Genomic DNA, 21,546 nt, shown 5'->3' with positions numbered 1-21,546 from the left:
ACCTTTTTGCTTTAACTTATTAATTCATCAATTAATTATTGGTAAAATAATTTTTGTTTTTAGTAGTTTTCTGATATGATTTTTAAAAGATCAATTACGTAGTTAGCGAACATTTTAAACATTGTGAATGGATCAGTCCATAGATCAGCTCGATAAACGGCGTATAACCTTGACCGATACATCTTCCACAGCCACACGTCCTCATAGACCTCTTTCTTAGTAACTAAAATGCATCATGATGCAAGATAAAAGTTATTTTAGCAGCAATTACAAGGCCACAATATGTCGCAAATGCGAATATTGTTTGACCTTTATCAAATGTGAAAGCGCTTAACTCTTCACCTTAGTACCTACCATGTTACGATGCGCTATCTCGTAGTCATTTGACATTTTTCTTTTTGCACTTGGTAAATGATCGTTCATTTCAAAGCTTAAATAATCACCAATCATTTCTTCTACCTAAAACCTTTAACTTATAAACCGTTCTGATAATTTCCGTAACTTGCTAGCAGGGGAAAAATATTAAAAAATAATACAAAAGAAGTGAAATTTAAACTAGTTTATTTACAGTACGAATTACACTATTAGAGCACAACAGCCTTATTTGACTAAGATGGCAAAAGGCAAGAAAAAAGACCACGCATGCAGATAATGGTTGCTGCATGCTCCTGTGTCATAGTAATCGTTCTGGTATCCGTTATCAAAGTCACGATATAGAATAACTGATGAACAACCGATTAATTGTCACGTAGAAGAATCAATCGATTATTAATCAATAAGTGGTCGGTGGTAGCTTATCTCCTGGCGACGGGGGCGACGGGGATGGAAGCTCCCTGGGCGCGGTAACCTTCCTCGTCAGCTTCGTAGTTGATGGTCTCAACCTTGCCTTCGTTGTCGGTGTAGCTGTAAGAGCCACGGACTACGACGACGGTTTGGGGTTTGTTCTCAGCGTCAACGACAGTCTTCAGTTGACCGCTTTCTTGGCGGTTGATGCCCTTCTCGGTCTCGAAGCTAAAGGAAAAAAATAACTCATTAAAACCAGAATATTTAAAAGGTTCTAAAGAATCTGCAAAAATGTTTAAAAACCAATTTCTTAACATCTATTTAACATTATTCTAATTTTATTTTTCTTTCGTAGGTTGGCTGCAGTACCTTTGTGCTTCTCTTTTAAAATTTTTGCCACTGTTATTTTCTTCTTACATCAATTGTTTAATAGATAAATAATGAACCACCATAAAGGTATATTTTAGGAGAAACAAAAATAATAATCATAGCATGCAAAAAGAAATGCTGCTTGCTTCATCACATACCCAAAGTTGTATTCTCCATCGGGGTTGACATCAAAGTTGGACTTGACGGTTTTCTCAGGCTCTTCTACGGGGAGGGCGGAGGCGACGGCCACGAGGGCGACGGCGACGAGGATGATCTGCACAGAAAAAAAACCAAGTCAAAACCACTCCTCAACTCAAAGCTTTAAAATTCTTCTACTTGTTCCAAATATAATTAATATTTTAGTAGCTTGATATCATTTATATTATTTTAGTAGGTTGATAATAAAAAAAATATTTTAATCTAAATAGAACGTACGAATTTCATGTTGATTTGATTTGATTGTTCTGTGGCTGATGAGCGACTGATGGTAGAACTGCAGCGGAGACGACTTTTATACATCTCTCCGGTAGAACATCGTAATGTCAAACGTCGATGTCGCTAATCCGGATTTGGCTATTGATAGGCACAGCCATGTAAGAATTTAGTTAATTTTATTATTCACATGACAATCAGCTTTTTTCATACAGTGTTAAGCAACGGGATTTTAATAGTTAAAAAAAAACGACACCTTTCTAATCATAGTATTATATTATCGATTTTCTTTTTTTAAATAAAACAAACAATATATTAGACACGAAAAAAACAAATGCACACGTGTATAAAATTCCTTGGAATTTATTTTCTAACTGGCACTTAATTTTTTTTATAATTTACGGGGTCCTGTTTGGTACAATAGTCTGAAGTGGTAATGCAAGATTACTTATTCCATTGTTTATTTATTTGTTTAATTTTCCTCATAAAACATTTAGTAGGAAATTACGACGTGATAAAGGATGTTTGAAAGGTGCAAAAATCAGCAGTGAAACATGTTTTAATTCTTCTACAGTGCGTACTAAAACGAAGTCACCCGCGCTATCTCTCTCTATGGATGCCTAAGTTTTCAAAACTATGCAACAGATTCTGGTACAGTTTTTTAACAGATGATTGATTCAGGAGGACGGTTTTAAATTAAAATAAATATAATTAGTTCTAATGTATTAACTACTTTCTACGCTTTCATTGCAAACGCTGACTTAGCACTACTAGATGGATCAAAATAATGTTCCACAATATTTTACACTATAAAAAAGTCTAGAAAAAAGGTCCTCAACAGCTTATGGCAATTTCATTACAAAACTTCTTGGTGAAGTTGTTTTTGTCAAGATGGTATTAACGCTAATCAAAATAAAGAACTTTAAAGAAATTCTGTTGTGTACATTAGCATTGTACCATTATATAATGTATAAAAAAATGTTTTGTTTAGTCTGTAGGATTACTTATCAATTGACATTTTGACGATGTTTTCAAAACATTGTTAAATAACAGGGCTCCAATTCTGCTATTTACAACGGCCGATGAATGAATGGAATTGAGCTCAAAATGTAAATTTTCGTATTCTCTTAAGTAATAACAACTTTCAACACAATAATTAACTTCAAATCATCCGCCATTGTAAAATAGCAGAATTGGGGCTCAGTAGGATGTATCCTGTATCTACTATAGGACAATTTTATCATCCATATAAAATCTATACGTACATACGTGTCCGTAGCCTATTACACAAGTACCATTTTAAATTATTCAATATTCTAGTCGTCTTTTTTAATAATTATGTAAATGATTTCTTAAATATCAAGTTGACATTTCTACATGAGTATTAATGACATTTATTAGTGAAGAGGAGGTAGGTAAATGTAATAATAAGACAAAATTAGATTAGTATTCGGTCTGCCTAAATTATTAAATTTAACGTTCTTGGAAACGAGTTACAAAGGATATTGTTTATCCTTTCATGGCGCTCAATAGTATCTTTTAAATAAGGTAAGACTTGTGTCTGAATGAATAATATTAAACACAATAGGGATGATGACAATTTTTTTTGCAGTGTCCGTCTTGTAGTTTTATAAAATAATGGATACGTATTTTTTAATTTGTCCTGCAAACATAAATTTACCTAATTACATTGAATGAAACTTACGCGTGACGTCACGATTGAGTATAAATTTTACCATATCGTTACGTCACAAGCCCCCACTCCTATACTTTAAAGCAATTAATCTTTGTCAATTCTAGTTTTTCTGAAAAAGGAAAAAATACGTGTCTCGTACTTTTCAATTATCTAACTGAGGGACTAATGAGATATTTTCTTTTTATATCCAGTCATCATCCCTATTATATGAATACAGTATTAAATAAAATAAATTGTTTCCTAGCTCAACTTTATGCAATTCTGTCCTTTTCGGTATTATTCATTAGCAAGTTAGAAGGCGTTTTGAGTCCGTTTAATAAAAAATCTTATATTAACGGTCCTACAATATATTGCAGGCAGCTTAATAATGATCTAGGGGGAGAAGAACGAATTGTTTAAAAAGGGGTGGACGGAGGATAGTAGGATAGTAGGATATGGTATTTATTAAATAATATTGGTGAATGGAAGGACAAAAAATTAAATAGAAAAGGGACAGTAAGAGTTTCTTACAGTTATATATACATTCGAAAGTAATTTTCTTAATTTAAATTTCATCTGATCAGCTTTCTTTTAGTATTGCTTATTCCTTCCATTTCTATATTTCGTTCCTTTAAAGCAGTTACTATGTAATGATATATTTGTTCTGCTTAAAAAATATAAGGTTAAATGGACTTCAGTTTTCATTTAAGTAATTTAAAGTACATTTTATAGTTATAGGCCGGTCGTGGTCTGATTTGTATAATTTTGTACACTTGTGATCCCTTGAACGGCCAAGTCACAACATTATCTGTAATGGCAAAGAAAGCGCATTATTTTCATTTTTCTGGTGGGATATGTACTATAATAAATACAAACAGCAATGAAAGAAACAATATTATCGTTCTAAAATTGTGTTTATTTAAAATTAAAGCTTGATTTCTCAGAGAGTAAAACCGCGTTTACTATGCATACATCTGTCAGTAAGATGATAACGCCATTTCTTCTAAGTCATTAACTTTCACTGCAAATTAATGGCTGAATTTTGGGTATTTAACGCTTAAATCCTGGCAACAGGAGCTTTGGGGATGACCTCGCCCTCGGCGTGGAAGCCGGTCTCGTCAGCATAGTAGGTGATGGTCACTGGCTTGCCCTCCTCATTGTAGTAGGTGTAGGATCCGCGGACAACGATCACCTTTTGAGGCTTGTTCTCAGCGTCGATAACTTCCTTCACAGTACCGGTCTCTTGGCGGGAAATACCATCTTCAGACTTAAAACTGTCGATAGCGTAAAACTATTATTTATCTAGCATAGAAGTATACGGCTTTGTTTGCACTTGGACATTATTAAACAGTACTTAAAATTGAAAGATCTTTTTATTTATTAATCGAACATCGTTCCAACACGTCGTTGGAGATCCAAATCTATGAGTGTAAACAAATATTTTCATGTCTATAAAACCAAATATAAACTTACTCGTAAGTGTAGGATCCCTCAGTTTCCTGCACGAACTTGGATTCCGTGATTTTGACGGGCTCTGGAACGTCCACAACAGTAGGAGCAGCCACGGCAACAGCCACGAGGGCGACGGCGACGAAAATGACCTTAAAATCAATATAAAACAAACTTAATTACTTCCTTGCTAAGTGTTGCCAAGGGTTGACACCCGATAAATTCACCAAATGTGGGCAGGACGAACGAATAAATTGAAACTCGCGTTGGAAAGTATCCGGGGAACGGCTTTTTCTTTGCTAGAGCCACGATACGCGCATGTAAACCTTTATATGACTACATAAATTGCTTTCAATCAAGTCGTACCTCAGACGTACTGACTAATCATGAAGAGGAATTTCCTAATTTTAAATCCATATAGCGAAGTAAAATATTAAAACCACAATTTACACTACAACTTGACATTGACCTGTCTAAACTTTACAAATAGTGATTTCTATAACCCACCGATTTCATAATGATATACACACGGTGACTATTTGATTAGCAACTGAAGCCTAAACTAAATATAAAACTCTTTTATACATTTCTCTGGCAATAAATATGACACAAAAATCTTATGGTTCCTTATATAAATTTTAAAATAGCAAAAACGTAAAATCGTGTTTGGATTAACTCATAAACTTGTCTGTGTACAAAATACCTACATTCTCCGTTGAGTTTCTTAAAAAAAATATTATAAACAGTTGGGATTTTTTTTAATTTATTAAAAAAAACCTGAACTCGAAACCAGTTTCTATTCATAACGCTAGCTAGCTTCAATTAATTTTAGAATTTAATAAAACATAAACCATATTCGTATAATCCAGCAATATCGCAATGGGGTATTTGATAAAAATCTGTTCAACTAGTCAAAAATATGCGATACTTACTTTGTGAAGGGGCTTATCATAAGTCACTCACCAGTACACTTCTTACTTGCAACTTTAACCCCCCCCCCCCTACCAAACTTAAGTGCTTTTGATGTTCTTTACTTTTCAGTGATAAAATTAAAAATACGTTTCAACGTTTTTTACAAATCTGTCTGACGAACTGCACAGATTTAGTCAAATACCCTATTTAAAATTATGGCCAGAAATAATTTATTAATTACAAATTTACCAGAATAGTTAAATGATCATATATGTATTTTCTTTAACAGACATAATAATTAATAATAATTATATATTATTATGAATAGGAATGTAGCACGTTTTGAGCGTCACGCGTCACCCGTCGATGAAAGTCTAACACTCCCTTACACTTAGCCTAAAGATGGAGTTGTCAGTTGATGTTTAACTAGCCGGAAAAAAATCTAACCTCAAAAAGGAAAACTTCGTTACTTTTTTTGTGTCAAAAGACAAATTTGGACCATCATTTTATGAAGGAATATAATATTATTATGATACGTCAAAATATGGAATTGTTACCTTTACGCCGATTCTGAAGTTGTATTGCCGTCGAAAACTGTGCGGTTCTTCAACCATTCTCATAGGAACCCAGACATTAATATATGTATAACTCTAACAAAATGTTGTTTTGAAAACAGCTCAGCAGCAGTACATTAATGATACCTTTACCTTGTCGTTTTGATGGCTATCACATGACCAGTCCAAACGTGTCTTATAGAATAGAAATATCATTCCCATGCTTAACAATTTTTCACCACCTCTAACTCTAGTAACAAAACAGTAATTCACATGATAATTAATCTTGACCAGAATTGCAAAGACTTAGATGTAGTAATTGATACCATTACTTGACGATTGGATTTCTATATCCCATTTAAACTTCAATTTTCTCCGCAAACGACCTCAGAATTCTCTTGATTAAATCATCAATATTATTTTTAGTGCGGTTTCATTTGTGTCCCTATTTGACATTTTTGGGGTATTTGCAGACATTCGGTTACAGAAACGGGACAGAATGGGGACAAATTAAATAAAATTAGCGGCGAAGGCAGTTTTGTAATAAATTTAACTTTATTTACATTAAATCACATTGCAAAAACTTAACAGGAAAAACAGAACAAAATAATGTTTTGTCATCCGCTCCTAAGTCATGGTAGGCTTAAACATTATCGGAGTCAAGAAACGAGAATGTTATGTCGCGTCTTAAAACGACTTGTTTTCGATAACAGTTGATTAGCGGCTGCGCCTCAGTGTTTATCTCCTGGCGACGGGGGCAACGGGGATAGAAGGTCCCTCGGGGTGGAAGCCTTCCTCGTCAGCGGTGTAGTTGATGAACTCCTCCTTGCCTTCAGTGTTGATGTAGCTGTAAGAGCCACGGACAACAACGACTTTCTGGGGCTCGTTGTCCTCGTTAAGGACTTCCTTTACGACACCAGTCTCCTCGCGCTTGACTCCATCGGACTGCTCGAAACTGGAAATAATGAAAACATACTTTACTAGGTAAGTAAAAGTATTAAACACTATATAAATCGGTGTATGTTGTCAAATAGTAATCGGGTTAAAAAAAAAAAACAAAATTATAATTTGGTTAACTGACAAACATATACAGGTAGGATTATAAAAAACATAAATAAGGTATTTACGCGAAGTTGTATCCACCGTCGGCCTGCTGGTCAGAAACAGAGCGGAGGGTCTCGACGGGCTTCTCGTCGACGGGGAGGGCGGCGGCGACGGCCACGAGGGCGGCTAAGATGATCTGCACAAATCATGAAGTATGGAGTATGAAATTACAACCACAATGTTTAAGTGATGAGTTGCAGCTTGCAATAATTAATGTTGGAAATTTATAAACGAAAACGGACTTACGAATTTCATTTTTATTAGGGATCGTTCGGCTTCTTGTGAGAGACTGATGCAAATGTGGCTGTCTAGTCATCTTTTATACATTTCTCTATCATCTAACATTAAATGTCAAAAGCCAGATGACAATCCGGATTTAGATTTTTTTATAAATAATACGTGATTATTATTAAGGAGTCTCAAGCTATTTCTGAATCCAATTAATGGTCGGACTGATTATTCTAGCTACAGAGCTCTACTAAAATATTTGATAAGAACAATCATGTTACTGTTACAGATTGTGATCGTAAGTATTCTTATTTCTAATAAAGCTTAAAGGGCGCTCTTGTTTTACAAATTATCGATAGTTCTGGTACCGCCTGTGTAACACTTAGTTAGAAAAACCATATACAACCTTTATAGCATTGAGGGCCAAAACCATTTTACTCTGCATTAAAGAAATATACAGGAATGATGTCCTTTGTCGACAAGTGACCTTATTTTGACTCCTCAGTTCAATATATAAGAGCAATGAAAAAATGAGCAGTGTCGAGAGACCGACTCTCACTTGACCCGTTTTTTTTTGGTGTATAAAAATACCTACTGTATAAAAACCAATATTGCAAATAAAAGATGACCTATTCTTTTTCCTAGTAATAAAAAATCTCGCTGAATTCATTAACCTTATACCCAGTCATTAATAGACTTCGTTGGTTGGCGTAATCGTAATGCTTTGTTAGTTGGGATACAAGAACTTAGTCGAATCACACATATGTAGTAGGGACTAGGGACTATAGTCATTGTATGGAATATGGAGCCTGGATCAAAATATCTAAGTTAACTATCTGCTAAGTTAGTTTATCACGCCTATTTCCACAGTATTATGTCATACGGAATTTTACTGTGGGGAGCAGCTGCCGATGTTGAATCCGTTTTCATATTACAGAAACGTGCGATTAGAGCAGTCTACTGCATGGGTCCGCGCGAGTCATTAAGAGAAACTTTTAAAGAAATTAATATTTTAACGCTGCCGTCGGTTTATATTATGGAGAATCTCATGTTCGTCCGGAAAAACTTGCATACTTTTAGTGTAAATAGTGATTTCCATAACTTAAATACGAGAAATAAAAATAAACTAGTAGTTCCAAGATTTAGGTTATCCAAAACAAACGCCAAATCTTTCCTAGGGAATTCTATTCGATTTTATAATAAATTGCCAAATACTATTAACCAGTTTACCATTAAACAAGTTTAAAAATACCGTTAAATCTATGCTGGTAAAGAAAGCGTACTATAAAATTAGTGATTATGTAAATAATAAGCGCGCGTGGACTTAGTATTATCTCTGTACATGTGGTCTCCCTGGCGGTCTACTAGATCATTATTTTATTTTCCTTGTTATCTACTATTAGTTTAGCCACAGCCTTTATTTATAGAAGCTATGAAATGCCTTGACATTACTGTTAAGGATTTGATTAGGACTACATATTTAGATTATGTAAAATTATCATTAAATAATTATTGTCTTCCTTTTTTTGTGAAATATGCTTTGTATATGTATCAACAGTGTCAGCAAAACTTACTTCTTTGTGACGTTTTTTCTTCTCTGGATGTCAGTTTTTATAGAAAATCATTAACATTTTGCTATTTGATACTTGTTTTGCTAATTTACGCTGTTTTTGCAGACATTCATTCTAATGTAAAATGCTACTGTAATATTTTATTTTGAAAAGAGTAACTTATGGAGTTTCTTGCCGGTTCTTCTCCATAAGAATGACACTTTGGAACCGTGCAACTAGAGTCAGTAATGTAACGTTTTAAAAGTGCCTGAGAAACGGCCTATTTGAAATAAAAACTTTTTGATTTTGATATACAATTAAAATTTGTGATTTGTAAGAATATCGGATATTCACAAATTATTTATTTTATCGAGTTAATGAAGAAGGTAACTCAGTACTTAAAAGCTCGTATGAAGTTACTCATCAATAGCGTAGGTATACGTTTTTATCAACATCAACAAGTGACGTTACTGTCACTTCATTTAAAAAAAAATGTAAAATAACAATTACATGTCTTATACTTTAACTCTGCAAAAAGAGGCATTTAATAAGTTTGACGGGTTTTCTAATATATCAATGGTTTGACGCGTCTGTCTTTCCGTCTGTCCATGTGTAGTGCAATAGCTCTTGAACAGATTGAGCGACTTCAATTTAGTTCGTTTTGTATTTAAGGTGAATTAGGTACGAGTTCTTCTTATACATGTTTGTTAAAATCGGTGGAGCATTTCGCTCATTTTTTTTATTCAAACATTTGAGTATGCAGTCTAAAGGTACTCTCTCTTTGCTCATATCGATAGAAGGAGCACCGGAAGCACTTTTACATGAAAATCTTTCATAATAGATGTTTTTAATTTTGTGTTTAAAATTATCTCAGAAGTTAATTTAGTTAATTGCCCAAACAGAACTTTAATTGCGCTCTGGATATAGACATTGCTCCTCATAGTCTTTATTGTCGACCTCACAGCTAAAATAAAACAAAAAAATATAATAATTGTAAAGCTTCATCGAAATAGTCTTTAAAACCCGAGCTTTGTTTTGAATTACATTGACCATGATAGGAAATTACACCCAGCTTAGTATAATCCCGTAAAAATACAAAAATTGGAAATAGAATAATAACAATCGCCTGTAATTTACTGATAAATACATGAAATATGTATGAAATAAGATGGTCTAGCCCAAACCATCATCATCGGCCTAGCCTTTTCCCAACTATGTTGGGGTCGGCTACCAGTCCAACCGGTTTCAGCTGAGTACCAGTGTTTTACAAGGAGCGACTGCCTATCTGACCTCCTCAACCCAGTTACCTGGGCACCACGACAACGGTCTAGCCCCAACTATTAATATTATTCAACTATCAATGCAGTATTCATATTTTTTCTTTAACGATGACACAAGCTTCTCTACAAGTGAGAGCAGTTAGGTCAATGCTGCATAAGATAAGAAGCATAAGATTCACGAATCAAAAAATCAACGAAAACAGTTTGTGTAATAAATTTTCCTTTATTTACATTAAATCAAATTGCTAAAACTTAATTCGGAAAACAGAACAAAATTATGTTTTGTCACAAGCTCTTAAGTCCTAGTAACCGTTATATCTTAAACATTATCAGAGTCACAATTCAAGAAGTACGACGAATTTAATTAACGATCTGCTTTTGATGAGAGGCGACTAAGTGCTTATCTCCTGGCGACGGGGGCAACGGGGATGGAAGGTCCCTCAGGGTGGAAGCCTTCCTCGTCAGCGATGTACCTGATAACTTCCTCTTGGCCCTCAGGGTTGATGTACCTGTAAGAGCCGCGAACTACGACAACGTTATGGGGCTTGTTGTCCTCGTCAAAGGCTTCCTTCACAACGCCAGTCTCCTCGCGATTTGTTCCATCGGACGTCTCGAAACTGGAAATAATTAAAACGTACTTTACTAGGTGACTGGTGAACACTTTTTATTAAGTCAAATATTTCAGTCAGAATACCAGTTTTTATGCAGCCATTTCAAGCACAAAATCTTACGTTGAAGATGTTTTATTACAAGGGAGTTTATTTTATTCGTTATTATAATAAATTGCCTTATACTATTACTAGTTTATCATGCTGATAAATAAAGCTTGAAATTAGTTATTATGTAGATGATAAACGCGCTTGGCCTTAGTACTATCTCCGTACATGTGGCCGTTGTGTCTCGTTGGATGCAGGTGGCAATGAACCGGTCGCGCTGGAGAACTGATGGAGAGGCCAGCAGTGGACAGCTATAAGCTGAGATGATGATGATGATGATGACATGTGGCTACTATTAGTTTCCACGCCTCTGTTCCTAAAGGTTTTGACATGCCTTGACATTCCTGTTAAGGATTTGATTTGCTTATACGGTATCCTTGTAAGTTATTGGTCAAATGTGACTTGTAAATGTATCAGCAGTGGAACCTCAGTTACATTTACTAATTCCTTATGTCTTTTCCATGGTTGGTTCTATTATTATTTTACCATTTCATTATTCTGCGCTGTTCTTCTTCTGTATTGTTATATATTTAAAAAAAGAGAAAAGAACTTAAGGAGTTTCTTGCCGGATCCTTTCCATAAGAATGACTTTTGGAACCGTTCACCTAGAGTCGATATTGTAACTTTTTGAAAGTGCCTGGAAAACGACCTAAATGATAAAAAAACCTTATGATTTCGATTTTATTCTTTAGTTAGGAGTGTTTTATTCATTTTATAATGTAGTCGTTCGTGGCACTCGCTAGAGGCTATCGCGACACAGCTCGCTTCACTCGCTTGGCTCGTGCGAAGGAAGTTACAGTTTTTACCTAACTTAACCATTTTTAAATACTTAATTACTTAGTCACATTCGCTTCCGGGTAAATAATTCCCAAAAAAAATGTCCAAACAAATGATTTCACCAAACGTTTATCGTCTGAAGATTGTTTGCTGTAATAAATCATTAAAGACCAAGTACCATAATTCCCCAAACCTACTTAGTAACATGCGATAATATTATGCCAAGTAAAAAATTGACCAAATTAAAATTTACCTAAGTTTACTTCGGTAAAACGGCGGGATCTCCTGTTTCACCTTGTCTCCTCAGCTAAAGCTCTTAGGTAATGGGGAGAGGTGGGCAAATTCTGCTATTTACAATGGCTGATTAATGAGGTTACTGTCCAAAGTAATTTTCACGTTCGATGATATTATGAGTATATCTTACATTATTGGCTACTTAGTATAGCTTTTTGTTTGATTTTGTATTAATCCTTACATCTTTCCTCTTATTATAAATGTGAAAGTGTGGATGTTTGGATTTTTGTTACTCAATCACGCAAAAACGGCTAAACGGATTTGAAAGAAATTTGGCATGCATATAGCCGTTGACATGGAAAAGAACATAGGCTACCTTTTATCTCGATTTCTGAAAATTGAAAAGGTGTTTTAAAGGTCACCTGTATAAGATCAGCATATTAAAACGATTTCTATGATTAAAAGGTATTTGCACCTAGATACGTTTTTTTCCCACGGGAATCCCTTGAGGAACAGGGCTAAAAGATAGCCTATTTCCTTCTTTATTATTATTATTTATTTATTAAACAGGTACATGATAAGAACATTAAATCTGATGCAATGTCCAACAAAACTGTCGACATAGTTTGTCTGTTGGATCTTGTTAAACATTTCTTAAACATAGATATCTAGGTATGTAAATTCATAAGTATAGTATAAAATTTTAAGGTAATGTGTTAGTTAAATATAAGGTCTGATCTATCTTGGTTTCGGTTCAACTATTCTTTTTTGTGAAATTTATATAAAAAACACATTTGAAACCTTGTATAAGTACTGTTTTAGAGACCTTACAAAACACCACTTATATTTCTATGGATGCGGTTTGTCGTATATAAAATATTAGAATTTGGACAAGGCAAACGAGAGGCTAAACAAATTTACAGAAAAATATTTGTATATCTATGTGTTCATGGATACGTTTAAATGTCAAAGCAAGTTAAAAACCACACAAGAATGCCTCAAGTATTAAAAGGACCCAATTTAATAACATTTGAAGTCACATCAGAATCCCAATAAAAAAGTTTTACCATCTAAGTTTTATATTAATTTCTTATATTTTCTTTATTTTCTAATGGAGTAGTCTAAGCTCATAAATCATATCATATTTTCTCATGAATCTCATACACACGTTGTTATTAAAAATTGTACCAAATAAAAGTCTAAGAATCAGTAATAATATTCACGCATAATGCGCTCATAATGCAATCAAGTAAGAATCCGGATTATCAACATCAGGCATTTGACATTACATCCGATGACAAAGAAATGTATAAAAGATGCGACGATGATATGCTTGTCTATCAGTCTCTCACAGGAAACCGAACAAACAAAACCTAATCAACATGAAATTCGTGCGTAATTTTTCTTTTATTATCTGCAAATATAAGATACTTAAGATGCAAGATTTACATAAACATTTAGTTTATTGCGTTGTAAGTATTATTGTTCGTTTATTTGTAAATAATACTGCTTACTGTTCAGATCATCGTAGCCGCCGTCGCCCTCGTGGCCGTCGCCGCCGCCCTCCCCGTCGAGGAGCCCGTCGAAATTGTCAACTCCGTTTTTGAACAGCAAGCGGATGGTGGATACAAATACGCGTAAGTAATTGACTTATTTTTAAGAGAAAAAGGATAACAGAAGCTCTCCAAAATCATGGTGCTTTCAAGGCTTTTTAAAACTTACTTTTCTTCATGGAGTTTATTTACTACATTCAAAAAATATTGAGGTTTTTTATAAACAAAAATCATGTATACTATGTATTTTATTTTTACAGCTTCGGACAGTCCGATGGAGTCAAGCGTGAGGAGACTGGCGTTGTGAAGGAAGCCTTTGACGAGGACAACAAGCCCCACAACGTTGTCGTAGTTCGTGGCTCTTACAGCTACATCAACCCTAACGGCCAAGAGGAGTTAATCAACTACACCGCTGACGAGGAAGGCTTCCACCCTGAGGGATCTTCCATCCCCGTTGCCCCCGTCGCCAGGAGATAAGCACTCAACCCTATGACTCCGATAATGCTAAAAGTTATCCAAAATGTTCAGCATGATATGTACTTAAACACAAAAGAGCATAATCTAAGTTATGTTTCTCCCGTTAAGACAAATTTCATTAAATAACAGTATGAATAAAATTAGACAATAATTACTTTTTATTAATTATAAACTCCAAACACGGTCAAGCGAGAACAGCTGGTCTAAAGATAAATTTTACTTCTCTATTTATTAAAAAAAAAACTAATAGGAGCCAGTTCACAAACTTAAGTCGCTTAGCGAGCCTTAATTGAAATCTTGATACAAACATTCCATTGACGAAGAATCTAGTGCTCTATTTGTGTTTTACTTATTTTTTCCACCATGACGAAAGTCCAGTCTTAGCTATTCACAGAGTTTTGCCTCCTTGCTTGAAAAAGGATAATATACGACGCATATACATATGGATAATGTTGGCTGTTATGGTTGACTTGAGAATGGATAAAACTTCATTTCACTCGTTTTTTTTAAATTACTCTGATCCCAAATCATTATACACAGAAAAATGTTGATTGTGTTCAGACATTCAGTATTACATAAATTTATATTGTATTTCCTTTATTTAAATTATACAACATATAAATTACATTTTTAAATATATGTGGAAGCGTCAGGAACATTTTCCGAACAGTCTAGGTTGGCCTCCATCTTAGGCGTATGAGCGACGGGATGTTCAAAATAAAAGCGTCAATGTTATCTTGTAGATTATATAATGTGAACTTATAACACTATGGAGTAAAATACAATAGGACGGTTGAGATGGAATATTATTTGGAGCCAATAGGTTAGTACGTGCTCGCTATTTCTATGACAACTGTCTTGACAAGCAAAACAAACGTCCCTTTTTAAATTTACCACTTACTCATTATAATAATAGTTATGGACTAGCTTAATACACATTTCTAACATTTCCACAATCAATTAAAATCGTCTAACTAAACAAAGTATTCTCAATTAATCCACGCGCCGTCATATATATAAAAAAACAACATAAATTTAAAAATATAAAAAATAGTGTCCAACCGACAATGGGAACTGGGCCCAAGCTGCCGGTGGTCAGGGCTCCCAGAGAGAGGAACCTCCTCACAATGCGCGCCGTGTCTAGAAGTACCGCTTTCTGAATCAAACCCTTGACCCAGACGCCCAACGAGAGCCTCCGAAGATGTTGATCGAGGCTCTTGGCTATTAAGCCATTGGCACTTACGACTATCCAAATATTTCAATTGTTTTTCTTTTTCTGCTTTCACGAGGTTCTCGTCATGGGGGATGGTGATATCAACAATCATTGTCCGACTCTCTGATCGACCGATCCCAGTACAGTGTGATATGACCACTTTCGAGAACTGGGTCGGGCACATACTTATAGTACGGCACCTCAGATTCCACAAGTTTGTACTTCAGAGCAAGCTACTGATGGATAATCTTGGCCACTTGGTTATGTCTGCGCAAGTATTCACCGTTAGCAAGACGAGAACATCCCGAAACTATATGTCTCAAGGATTCACCGGGACAGTGACATGCCCGACAGATGTCAACTGTACCATCCTTAATGATATATTTTCGGTAGTTATTCGTCATGATAACTTCATCCATAATTGCACATACAAACCCTTCGGTTTCTCCAAAGAGATCTCCGAAGCGTAGCCAGGCCACGGACGCTAAGAAATCTACATCGGCTCCATGAAGAGTCCGATAATAGCGTCCGTGTAGCTCCTTACTTTGCCATACATCTTTGCGGGTTTTGACGCTTACTACAACAGGTTTGCGCCAGATCCCTTTGCCTAGAGAGAGCGGAGTGAAGCCCTTATCCACTGCCACCACATCTCGATGCATTCCCACGTCCATTCGGAGGAAATACTCCCTGAGGTTACATACCTCGCGATTATGGAGGGTCTTGGCATTTAGGAAGCCACGACCCCCACACACTCATTACCGATGATCGCGGGTGGTGCATTCGATTTGCAGTGAGCAGTGTGCGGACTCTTCTATCCAAGGCGTCCAGTTCGGTCTGTGTCCACTTGAGTATGCCAAAGGAGTACATTATCACTGGCATGACCCAACCATTAAAGGCACGCACCTTGTTACCACCTGATAAAGGACTTTTTAGTACCTTATTCAGGCGGGCAAAAAAACGTGTCTGTAACGATTGATTCATGTCAGCGACATTAATGCCTAACGCCTCTGACATACCCAAGTATTTGTAGGTTTCCGTTGAGGAGAGGGACCTTAGGTTTATAGAATCCGACAGCTGTATACCCTGGGATTCTACAATCCCACCTCGTTTTACATGCATGACTGCACATTTGTCAACACCAAATTCCATTCTAATGGAATTACTGAAGCTTTCAGTAATCTTCAGTAACTTCATCAGTTGCAACTTGTTGGAAGCACATAATTTCAGGTCATCCATGTATAACAAGTGGCAGATTAAATGGCTTCCTCTCCGCAACGAACGAATAGCCTAGCCTTGAGTTCTCAAGCAGAGGGCTAAGAGGATTCAAGGCTAAACAGAACCACAGGGGACTCAAACTGAGTGCGTAGAGTTGTATTGATTTTATACAACTCCAGTATCCTCATGAGCCATGCATATGGCACCGAATCATAGGCCTTCTTATAATCTATCCAACATGTCGACACACCCTTTTTGGATCGGCGAACTTGTTGGCAAATAGTCATATCAATAAGGAGTAGCTACTTAGTACCACATGACCCATTCTTACATCCATTCTGAGAGGCAGGCATGATAGAAAAACGTTCAAAATGGTCATTAATCTTTTCTTTCAGAATGGATGTAAGCAGTTTGTAGATGGTGGGTAAACATGTGATGGGTGTTGTATGTATTGTACATATTGTATTTATTATTAAGTTCAGCTCCGATCTCAGTAGGTATTGAAATAAATGCGGACAACATCACATACATTGTTCTGAACCCAAAGTAAGTTGCTAAAGCACTTGTGTTATGGAGTTCAGATACAACGAAGGTACCACAAACACCCAGACCCGAGACAATGTAGAAATGTGAATTTTTACATTGACCCGACCGGGGATCGAACCCGGAACCTCAGAGATAGCGACACCTTGAAACCGGTGCGTACGCCACTCGACCACGGAGGTCGTCGGAGGTTTTATTTTTAGGTCATAAGTTTTTCTGTTCTCCTGTCGCAAAGAGACAATACTGTTTTTGTTGTATAAATATGTTTTAAGTTTATTGCTATATTATGTTTTTAGATTCAAGCTCGCAATTATTTAATTTAGTTTTATATTCTTTTTAGCACTTATCACTAATTTTGTGAATGCTGGTTAACAAGTAGGTAATTGGCGACTGTGAACATTAAAGGTGTCTGGCTATCCCTTGCCACTATGCCAAGTGTCTGGCAATCAATAACGTGATTTTTAATGATAACCTGAAGGTAATAACGAAAAATAGAGCTTTATAATTTAAACGTAGTTAGATCGATATTTCTGGCACATTTAGTAAGTATCATGACCAAACTCCATAATCGACCATTGTTCTTACCTATGTTGGGAGCATATGCTGACAAACTTTCAGTTTTTATAGAATAACAATAAATTGAAACACCTGTCAAATGTCGAATGTAGGTGAAGGACAAGTAAAGTGTCATTTAATACTAAAAGAATGATTGCCTATTCACCAGATACACATAATAGCGATTATGTAAAGAAGTGAGAATCCTTTCACATTTTTTTTAAATACATACTCGTAAATAAACTTTTGTGAGAATCAATTCCACTACAAATGATTTTCACTTAACTTTTAACGTTGATCATTTTTCTTTATTTTTGTAACATTTCCATATATTGATGATGTGATGTGAAATGTAACTTTATATTGGTGAAATATTTGTTATGGAAATGTGTGGTTTTTTTTAAACGACTCCCGCAGTAAGGAATTTAATCCTTGTATCGCAGGGGGTTTTAAAAACATACAATTCACATGCACAAAGACACCCAGACTCAGAACAAGCATTCGTGGATCATCGTGCTCGTCCTACGCGGGGGTTAGCTTACAGTGGGTTTGGCGTGGTGACCTCAACCACTCGGCTATCCGTGCATTATTACATTATTTACAATCTTTTTTATTTAAAGGGCATAAAATGTTTAATCAATTGTGTGAGGTTTTCAACTTAACTCCAAAAGTAGGTAAAGTTAAGGCTCTAACCTCTTTTGATCTAGATAACATTCAATGGTTAGTAAACAACTGGAGTGCTTCAGTAGCCTATTAGCAATTTGTTTGATGATCAGCAAAGCCCAGACGATAACAATCCTTGATGTTCCGCGTAGACGCGGCAGTCTCCGTTAGTGGACCCGGGAATCCTCAGACGAGAACTAGGTCTCTACTCTTCCTTTTTACTATCTGATTAATTTCGTTGCGGGTTCCAAAGCAGTTAATTGTTTTCCTCTGGGACACACCGAACTGAAGGATTTCGGTGGCTTACGTTGGTTTCATTGTAGATCCTGGCTTACAGAAGTTGCAATGACGGCATTGCATGTGCGGCGATCTACACCCATAAAAAACGTATCCGCTGATTACTGCGGATCACAGTTTTATCCTTACTTTACATTCTAATAATTTGTTATTAACTTTATACCTTTAAATAGTTGTAAACTAAAGTGGTCGGTGAGTGCTAGAAGCAATTTTATTGAAATGCAGAAATGCTTATTATCAAAAGCGAGGCAGATAACCAACCTATTCCAAAATACTATCATAAACTTAAGTGGATACACAGGCCTAAGTATACCTATACATATAATACTAGGTGTTCAATAGTATAGGTATATACTAAACAATGAAAACGATAAGTCAGTTGCATCAATTTCTGTGTTCTTGGATTATTTTAGGACAAAGACTAAAATGAAAAAGCTCCATCCAAAGTTGGCGGCGGATTCAATCACACAACATTTAAAATTCAATTGAACTTTTAATCATGTATCGTCATCAAAACACAACAATAAAAAATGGCAGTGAGCGTCAAGTATTAAAGAGAACAGAGAGTTGTGACAATGAGCCACAGAGCTCGTACATCGTGTAATCATCTAAGAATATATCGGTTATTCATCGGTGAGTGGTCAGGGCAGACTAGTTCTCGACGGGCTTGGGGACGGAGGGTCCCTCAGCGTGGTAGCCGGTCTCGTCAGCGTAGTAGGAGATGGTCTCGGGGTTGCCTTCCTTGTCGGTGTAGCTGTAGCTGCCACGGACTACGACAACGGTGTGGGGCTTGTTCTCCTCATCAAGAGCTTCCTTAAGCTCACCGGTCTCCGACCGGGAGATGCCGTCATCAGACTCGAAACTAAACAAATTAAATCACACCAATATTATTAAACATTTTTGTACTTGAAATTCCTGCCTGCGGCCTGTCTTGCCACGGTAAAACATTTGCCCAAAAAATTCTCTGTTTAATAATAAGTATGTGACACTCAAGTTAATTCCATCAAGCGTACTGATTTTTATAGTAAATTAATTTTACTTAGTTTTCAAAATTTTGAGATAATATTCCAGCATAGATTAATAGTGGAAAATGTTTGTAAAACTGGTACATACCCGAAGTTGTAGGAGCCCTGAGGGTTCTGGTTGAATTCAGACCGGACGATGGCTGCGGGTGGGTTATCAACGGGGCTGGCAGCGGCGACGGCCACGAGGGCGAGGGCAACAAGGATGATCTGCGAACAAATCACAGTTATGAAGTAAAAATAATCTAGTACTTTGTTCTCCCAATTCAAGCGAAGGTCCAAAACATCACTGACACATTTATTTTAAGGTACAAAAGCTAAAATTATTTTCAAATGTAAATATAGTAAAACAAATGCAACACGAGAACTGAACGTACCGATTTCATTTTGATTAGTTCGTGGCTGATGGGCAACTGATGCTCTAGCTGTGGCATCGTAATCTTTTATACATTTCTCCTCTAAGTAACGTAATGTCAAATGACAGCGTAAAACAAACATTTGATGTCGATATTCCGGATTCGGTCATCGATGCATTCGCAGGCGCTTGCGAATGTGTAGGTAATCGCTGTTTAAGTGTGCTTAACCGTCCCGTACGTGTAGACGCATCTAATACTAATAATATTGAATCAATTAGCATTAATGAAGAAAATTAGACCACCAGTACGGTTACACTAGGGAGGTGTTAATAACAATTGTGCAAAAGTTTAATTTTTAAACGTTTACCAAAGTTCAACAACATATACATACTTACACATTGATGAAATGGAATATATGGAATATATAATGGCTACTTATTCAATCTTTGTTTTCAAACCGCTACTTTTCCCACTGCTTTCAAAAAGGCTATCATACATCCTATTTTCAAGGGTGGTGATGGGAACTTGCCGAATAATTATCGCCCCATTGCAGTGCTGAGTGCTCTATCTAAGGTACTGGAACGGTTAACGAATAAGAGGCTAGTCCACTATCTTGAACAGTTTAAACTTATATCGCCACACCAATTCGGTTTTCGCAGAAACAAATCTACTTCTGACGCAGTTCACGAACTAACTGATAATGTAGCACATAACTTAAACGTGAAAAATAAAGTGTTGACCATATTTTTGGATCTCGCAAAGGCCTTTGACACGGTTCCCATATCTACCCTTCTCCTCAAATTAGAAAATATAAGTGTCAGGGGAGTTCAGCTAAACTTCTTTAACAGTTATCTCACAAATCGAACACAAAGTGTCATAATAGATAGTTTTAGGAGTGATGAACTTCCCATTCATTACGGTGTGCCTCAAGGCAGTATATTAGGTCCAACACTTTTCCTCGTGTTCATAAACGACCTCTGCAACCTTAATATCCCGAATGCCAAAATTATATCCTTCGCAGATGACACTGCCATTACTTTCTTTGCAAACTCATGGTCGGAACTTCAAACCATTGCGCAAATAGGTTTCAATTCTACCTTAAACTGGCTTTTCTCTCACTCTCTTACACTCAATACTGCTAAAACAACCTTTATTACCTTTTCAATTAGTAAAGTATCCCAACCAAAAACTCCAATCTCCATAAAAGCTCATTGCTGTTCCACACAACTACAACTTAACTGGCAGTGTCCACTTTTAACCCCCGTTGACCAGATTAAATATCTTGGTATAATTTTGGATAAAAACTTAAATTTTAAATCTCATATTAATGTTCTTTCAGGTCGTATTCGTAAACTAATATTCGTTTTTAAAACTTTACGTCATGTAGCAAACCCTAAAATCATCCGAAATGTATACCATGCCCTATGTCAAACACTTCTTATATATTGCATTTCTAGCTGGGGTGGTGCCGCGAAAACCATATTAAAACCACTAGAGATTGCTCACAGAGCCATCCTAAAAGTTGCTACATTTCGTCCAATATTATTCCCAACAACTGAGCTGTATAAAGCCTGCAGTGTACTTAATGT

The 21,546-nt window shown here is 36.0% G+C and overlaps 5 protein-coding genes across 6 annotated transcripts; 1 reads left to right on the top strand and 4 right to left on the bottom strand.

The window, feature by feature from the left end:
- Nucleotides 1-544: 544 nt before the first annotated feature.
- On the bottom strand, nucleotides 545-1,686 carry LOC113494930 (larval cuticle protein 1-like). Its single transcript, XM_026873468.1, has 3 exons — nucleotides 1,588-1,686; nucleotides 1,311-1,426; nucleotides 545-1,011 (listed from the first exon to the last, which is right to left on the bottom strand). The coding sequence occupies exons 1-3, from the start codon at nucleotides 1,669-1,671 to the stop codon at nucleotides 795-797; spliced, it is 417 nt and encodes a 138-aa protein (XP_026729269.1). The 5' UTR covers nucleotides 1,672-1,686; the 3' UTR covers nucleotides 545-794.
- Nucleotides 1,687-4,154: 2,468 nt separating this feature from the next.
- LOC113494935 (larval cuticle protein 1-like) lies at nucleotides 4,155-5,354 on the bottom strand. The gene is made up of 3 exons (XM_026873473.1): nucleotides 5,216-5,354; nucleotides 4,733-4,860; nucleotides 4,155-4,533 (listed from the first exon to the last, which is right to left on the bottom strand). The coding sequence occupies exons 1-3, from the start codon at nucleotides 5,222-5,224 to the stop codon at nucleotides 4,317-4,319; spliced, it is 354 nt and encodes a 117-aa protein (XP_026729274.1). The 5' UTR covers nucleotides 5,225-5,354; the 3' UTR covers nucleotides 4,155-4,316.
- A 1,351-nt stretch (nucleotides 5,355-6,705) lies between these two features.
- On the bottom strand, nucleotides 6,706-7,610 carry LOC113494937 (larval cuticle protein 1-like). The gene is made up of 3 exons (XM_026873476.1): nucleotides 7,525-7,610; nucleotides 7,302-7,414; nucleotides 6,706-7,129 (listed from the first exon to the last, which is right to left on the bottom strand). Exons 1-3 carry the CDS (start codon nucleotides 7,531-7,533, stop codon nucleotides 6,913-6,915), a joined length of 339 nt encoding a protein of 112 aa, XP_026729277.1. The 5' UTR covers nucleotides 7,534-7,610; the 3' UTR covers nucleotides 6,706-6,912.
- Nucleotides 7,611-10,539: 2,929 nt separating this feature from the next.
- Nucleotides 10,540-20,183, bottom strand: LOC113494933 (larval cuticle protein 1-like). 2 transcript variants are annotated; one of them, XM_026873470.1, is made up of 3 exons: nucleotides 19,979-20,183; nucleotides 19,693-19,811; nucleotides 10,540-10,953 (listed from the first exon to the last, which is right to left on the bottom strand). In XM_026873470.1, the coding sequence occupies exons 1-3, from the start codon at nucleotides 20,033-20,035 to the stop codon at nucleotides 10,737-10,739; spliced, it is 393 nt and encodes a 130-aa protein (XP_026729271.1). In that variant the 5' UTR covers nucleotides 20,036-20,183; the 3' UTR covers nucleotides 10,540-10,736. The 2 variants fall into 2 exon arrangements, with proteins under 2 accessions (XP_026729271.1, XP_026729272.1); XM_026873471.1 differs by lacking the exon at nucleotides 10,540-10,953 and adding an exon at nucleotides 19,053-19,441 and having other exon boundaries at nucleotides 19,979-20,085.
- On the top strand, nucleotides 13,319-14,244 carry LOC113494936 (larval cuticle protein 1-like). The gene is made up of 3 exons (XM_026873475.1): nucleotides 13,319-13,454; nucleotides 13,585-13,700; nucleotides 13,877-14,244. The coding sequence occupies exons 1-3, from the start codon at nucleotides 13,446-13,448 to the stop codon at nucleotides 14,091-14,093; spliced, it is 342 nt and encodes a 113-aa protein (XP_026729276.1). The 5' UTR covers nucleotides 13,319-13,445; the 3' UTR covers nucleotides 14,094-14,244.
- Nucleotides 20,184-21,546: the final 1,363 nt, after the last annotated feature.

Source organism: Trichoplusia ni, chromosome 6 (assembly GCF_003590095.1).
Source record: "Trichoplusia ni isolate ovarian cell line Hi5 chromosome 6, tn1, whole genome shotgun sequence".
NCBI lineage: Eukaryota > Metazoa > Arthropoda > Insecta > Lepidoptera > Noctuidae > Trichoplusia > Trichoplusia ni.
This window is presented reverse-complemented; position numbering and strand designations above follow the sequence as displayed.

Excerpts from the sequence above, each read along its gene's own strand:
- LOC113494930 (XM_026873468.1), bottom strand. The coding sequence starts at position 1,671 with ATGTATAAAAGTCGTCTCCGCTGCAGTTCTACCATCAGTCGCTCATCA. Across the intron at positions 1,427-1,587 it reads ATCAAATCAACATGAAATTC|ATCATCCTCGTCGCCGTCGC; the intron begins GTACGTTCTATT and ends TTTTCTGTGCAG. Across the intron at positions 1,012-1,310 it reads GATGGAGAATACAACTTTGG|CTTCGAGACCGAGAAGGGCA; the intron begins GTATGTGATGAA and ends TTTTTCCTTTAG.
- LOC113494935 (XM_026873473.1), bottom strand. Across the intron at positions 4,534-4,732 it reads GAGGGATCCTACACTTACGA|TTTTAAGTCTGAAGATGGTA; the intron begins GTAAGTTTATAT and ends CGCTATCGACAG.
- LOC113494937 (XM_026873476.1), bottom strand. Across the intron at positions 7,130-7,301 it reads GACGGTGGATACAACTTCGC|TTTCGAGCAGTCCGATGGAG; the intron begins GTAAATACCTTA and ends CATTATTTCCAG.
- LOC113494936 (XM_026873475.1), top strand. Across the intron at positions 13,701-13,876 it reads GATGGTGGATACAAATACGC|CTTCGGACAGTCCGATGGAG; the intron begins GTAAGTAATTGA and ends TTATTTTTACAG.
- LOC113494933 (XM_026873470.1), bottom strand. The coding sequence starts at position 20,035 with ATGCCACAGCTAGAGCATCAGTTGCCCATCAGCCACGAACTAATCAAA. Across the intron at positions 19,812-19,978 it reads AACTAATCAAAATGAAATCG|ATCATCCTTGTTGCCCTCGC; the intron begins GTACGTTCAGTT and ends ATTTGTTCGCAG. Across the intron at positions 10,954-19,692 it reads CAGGGCTCCTACAACTTCGG|TTTCGAGACGTCCGATGGAA; the intron begins GTATGTACCAGT and ends AATTATTTCCAG.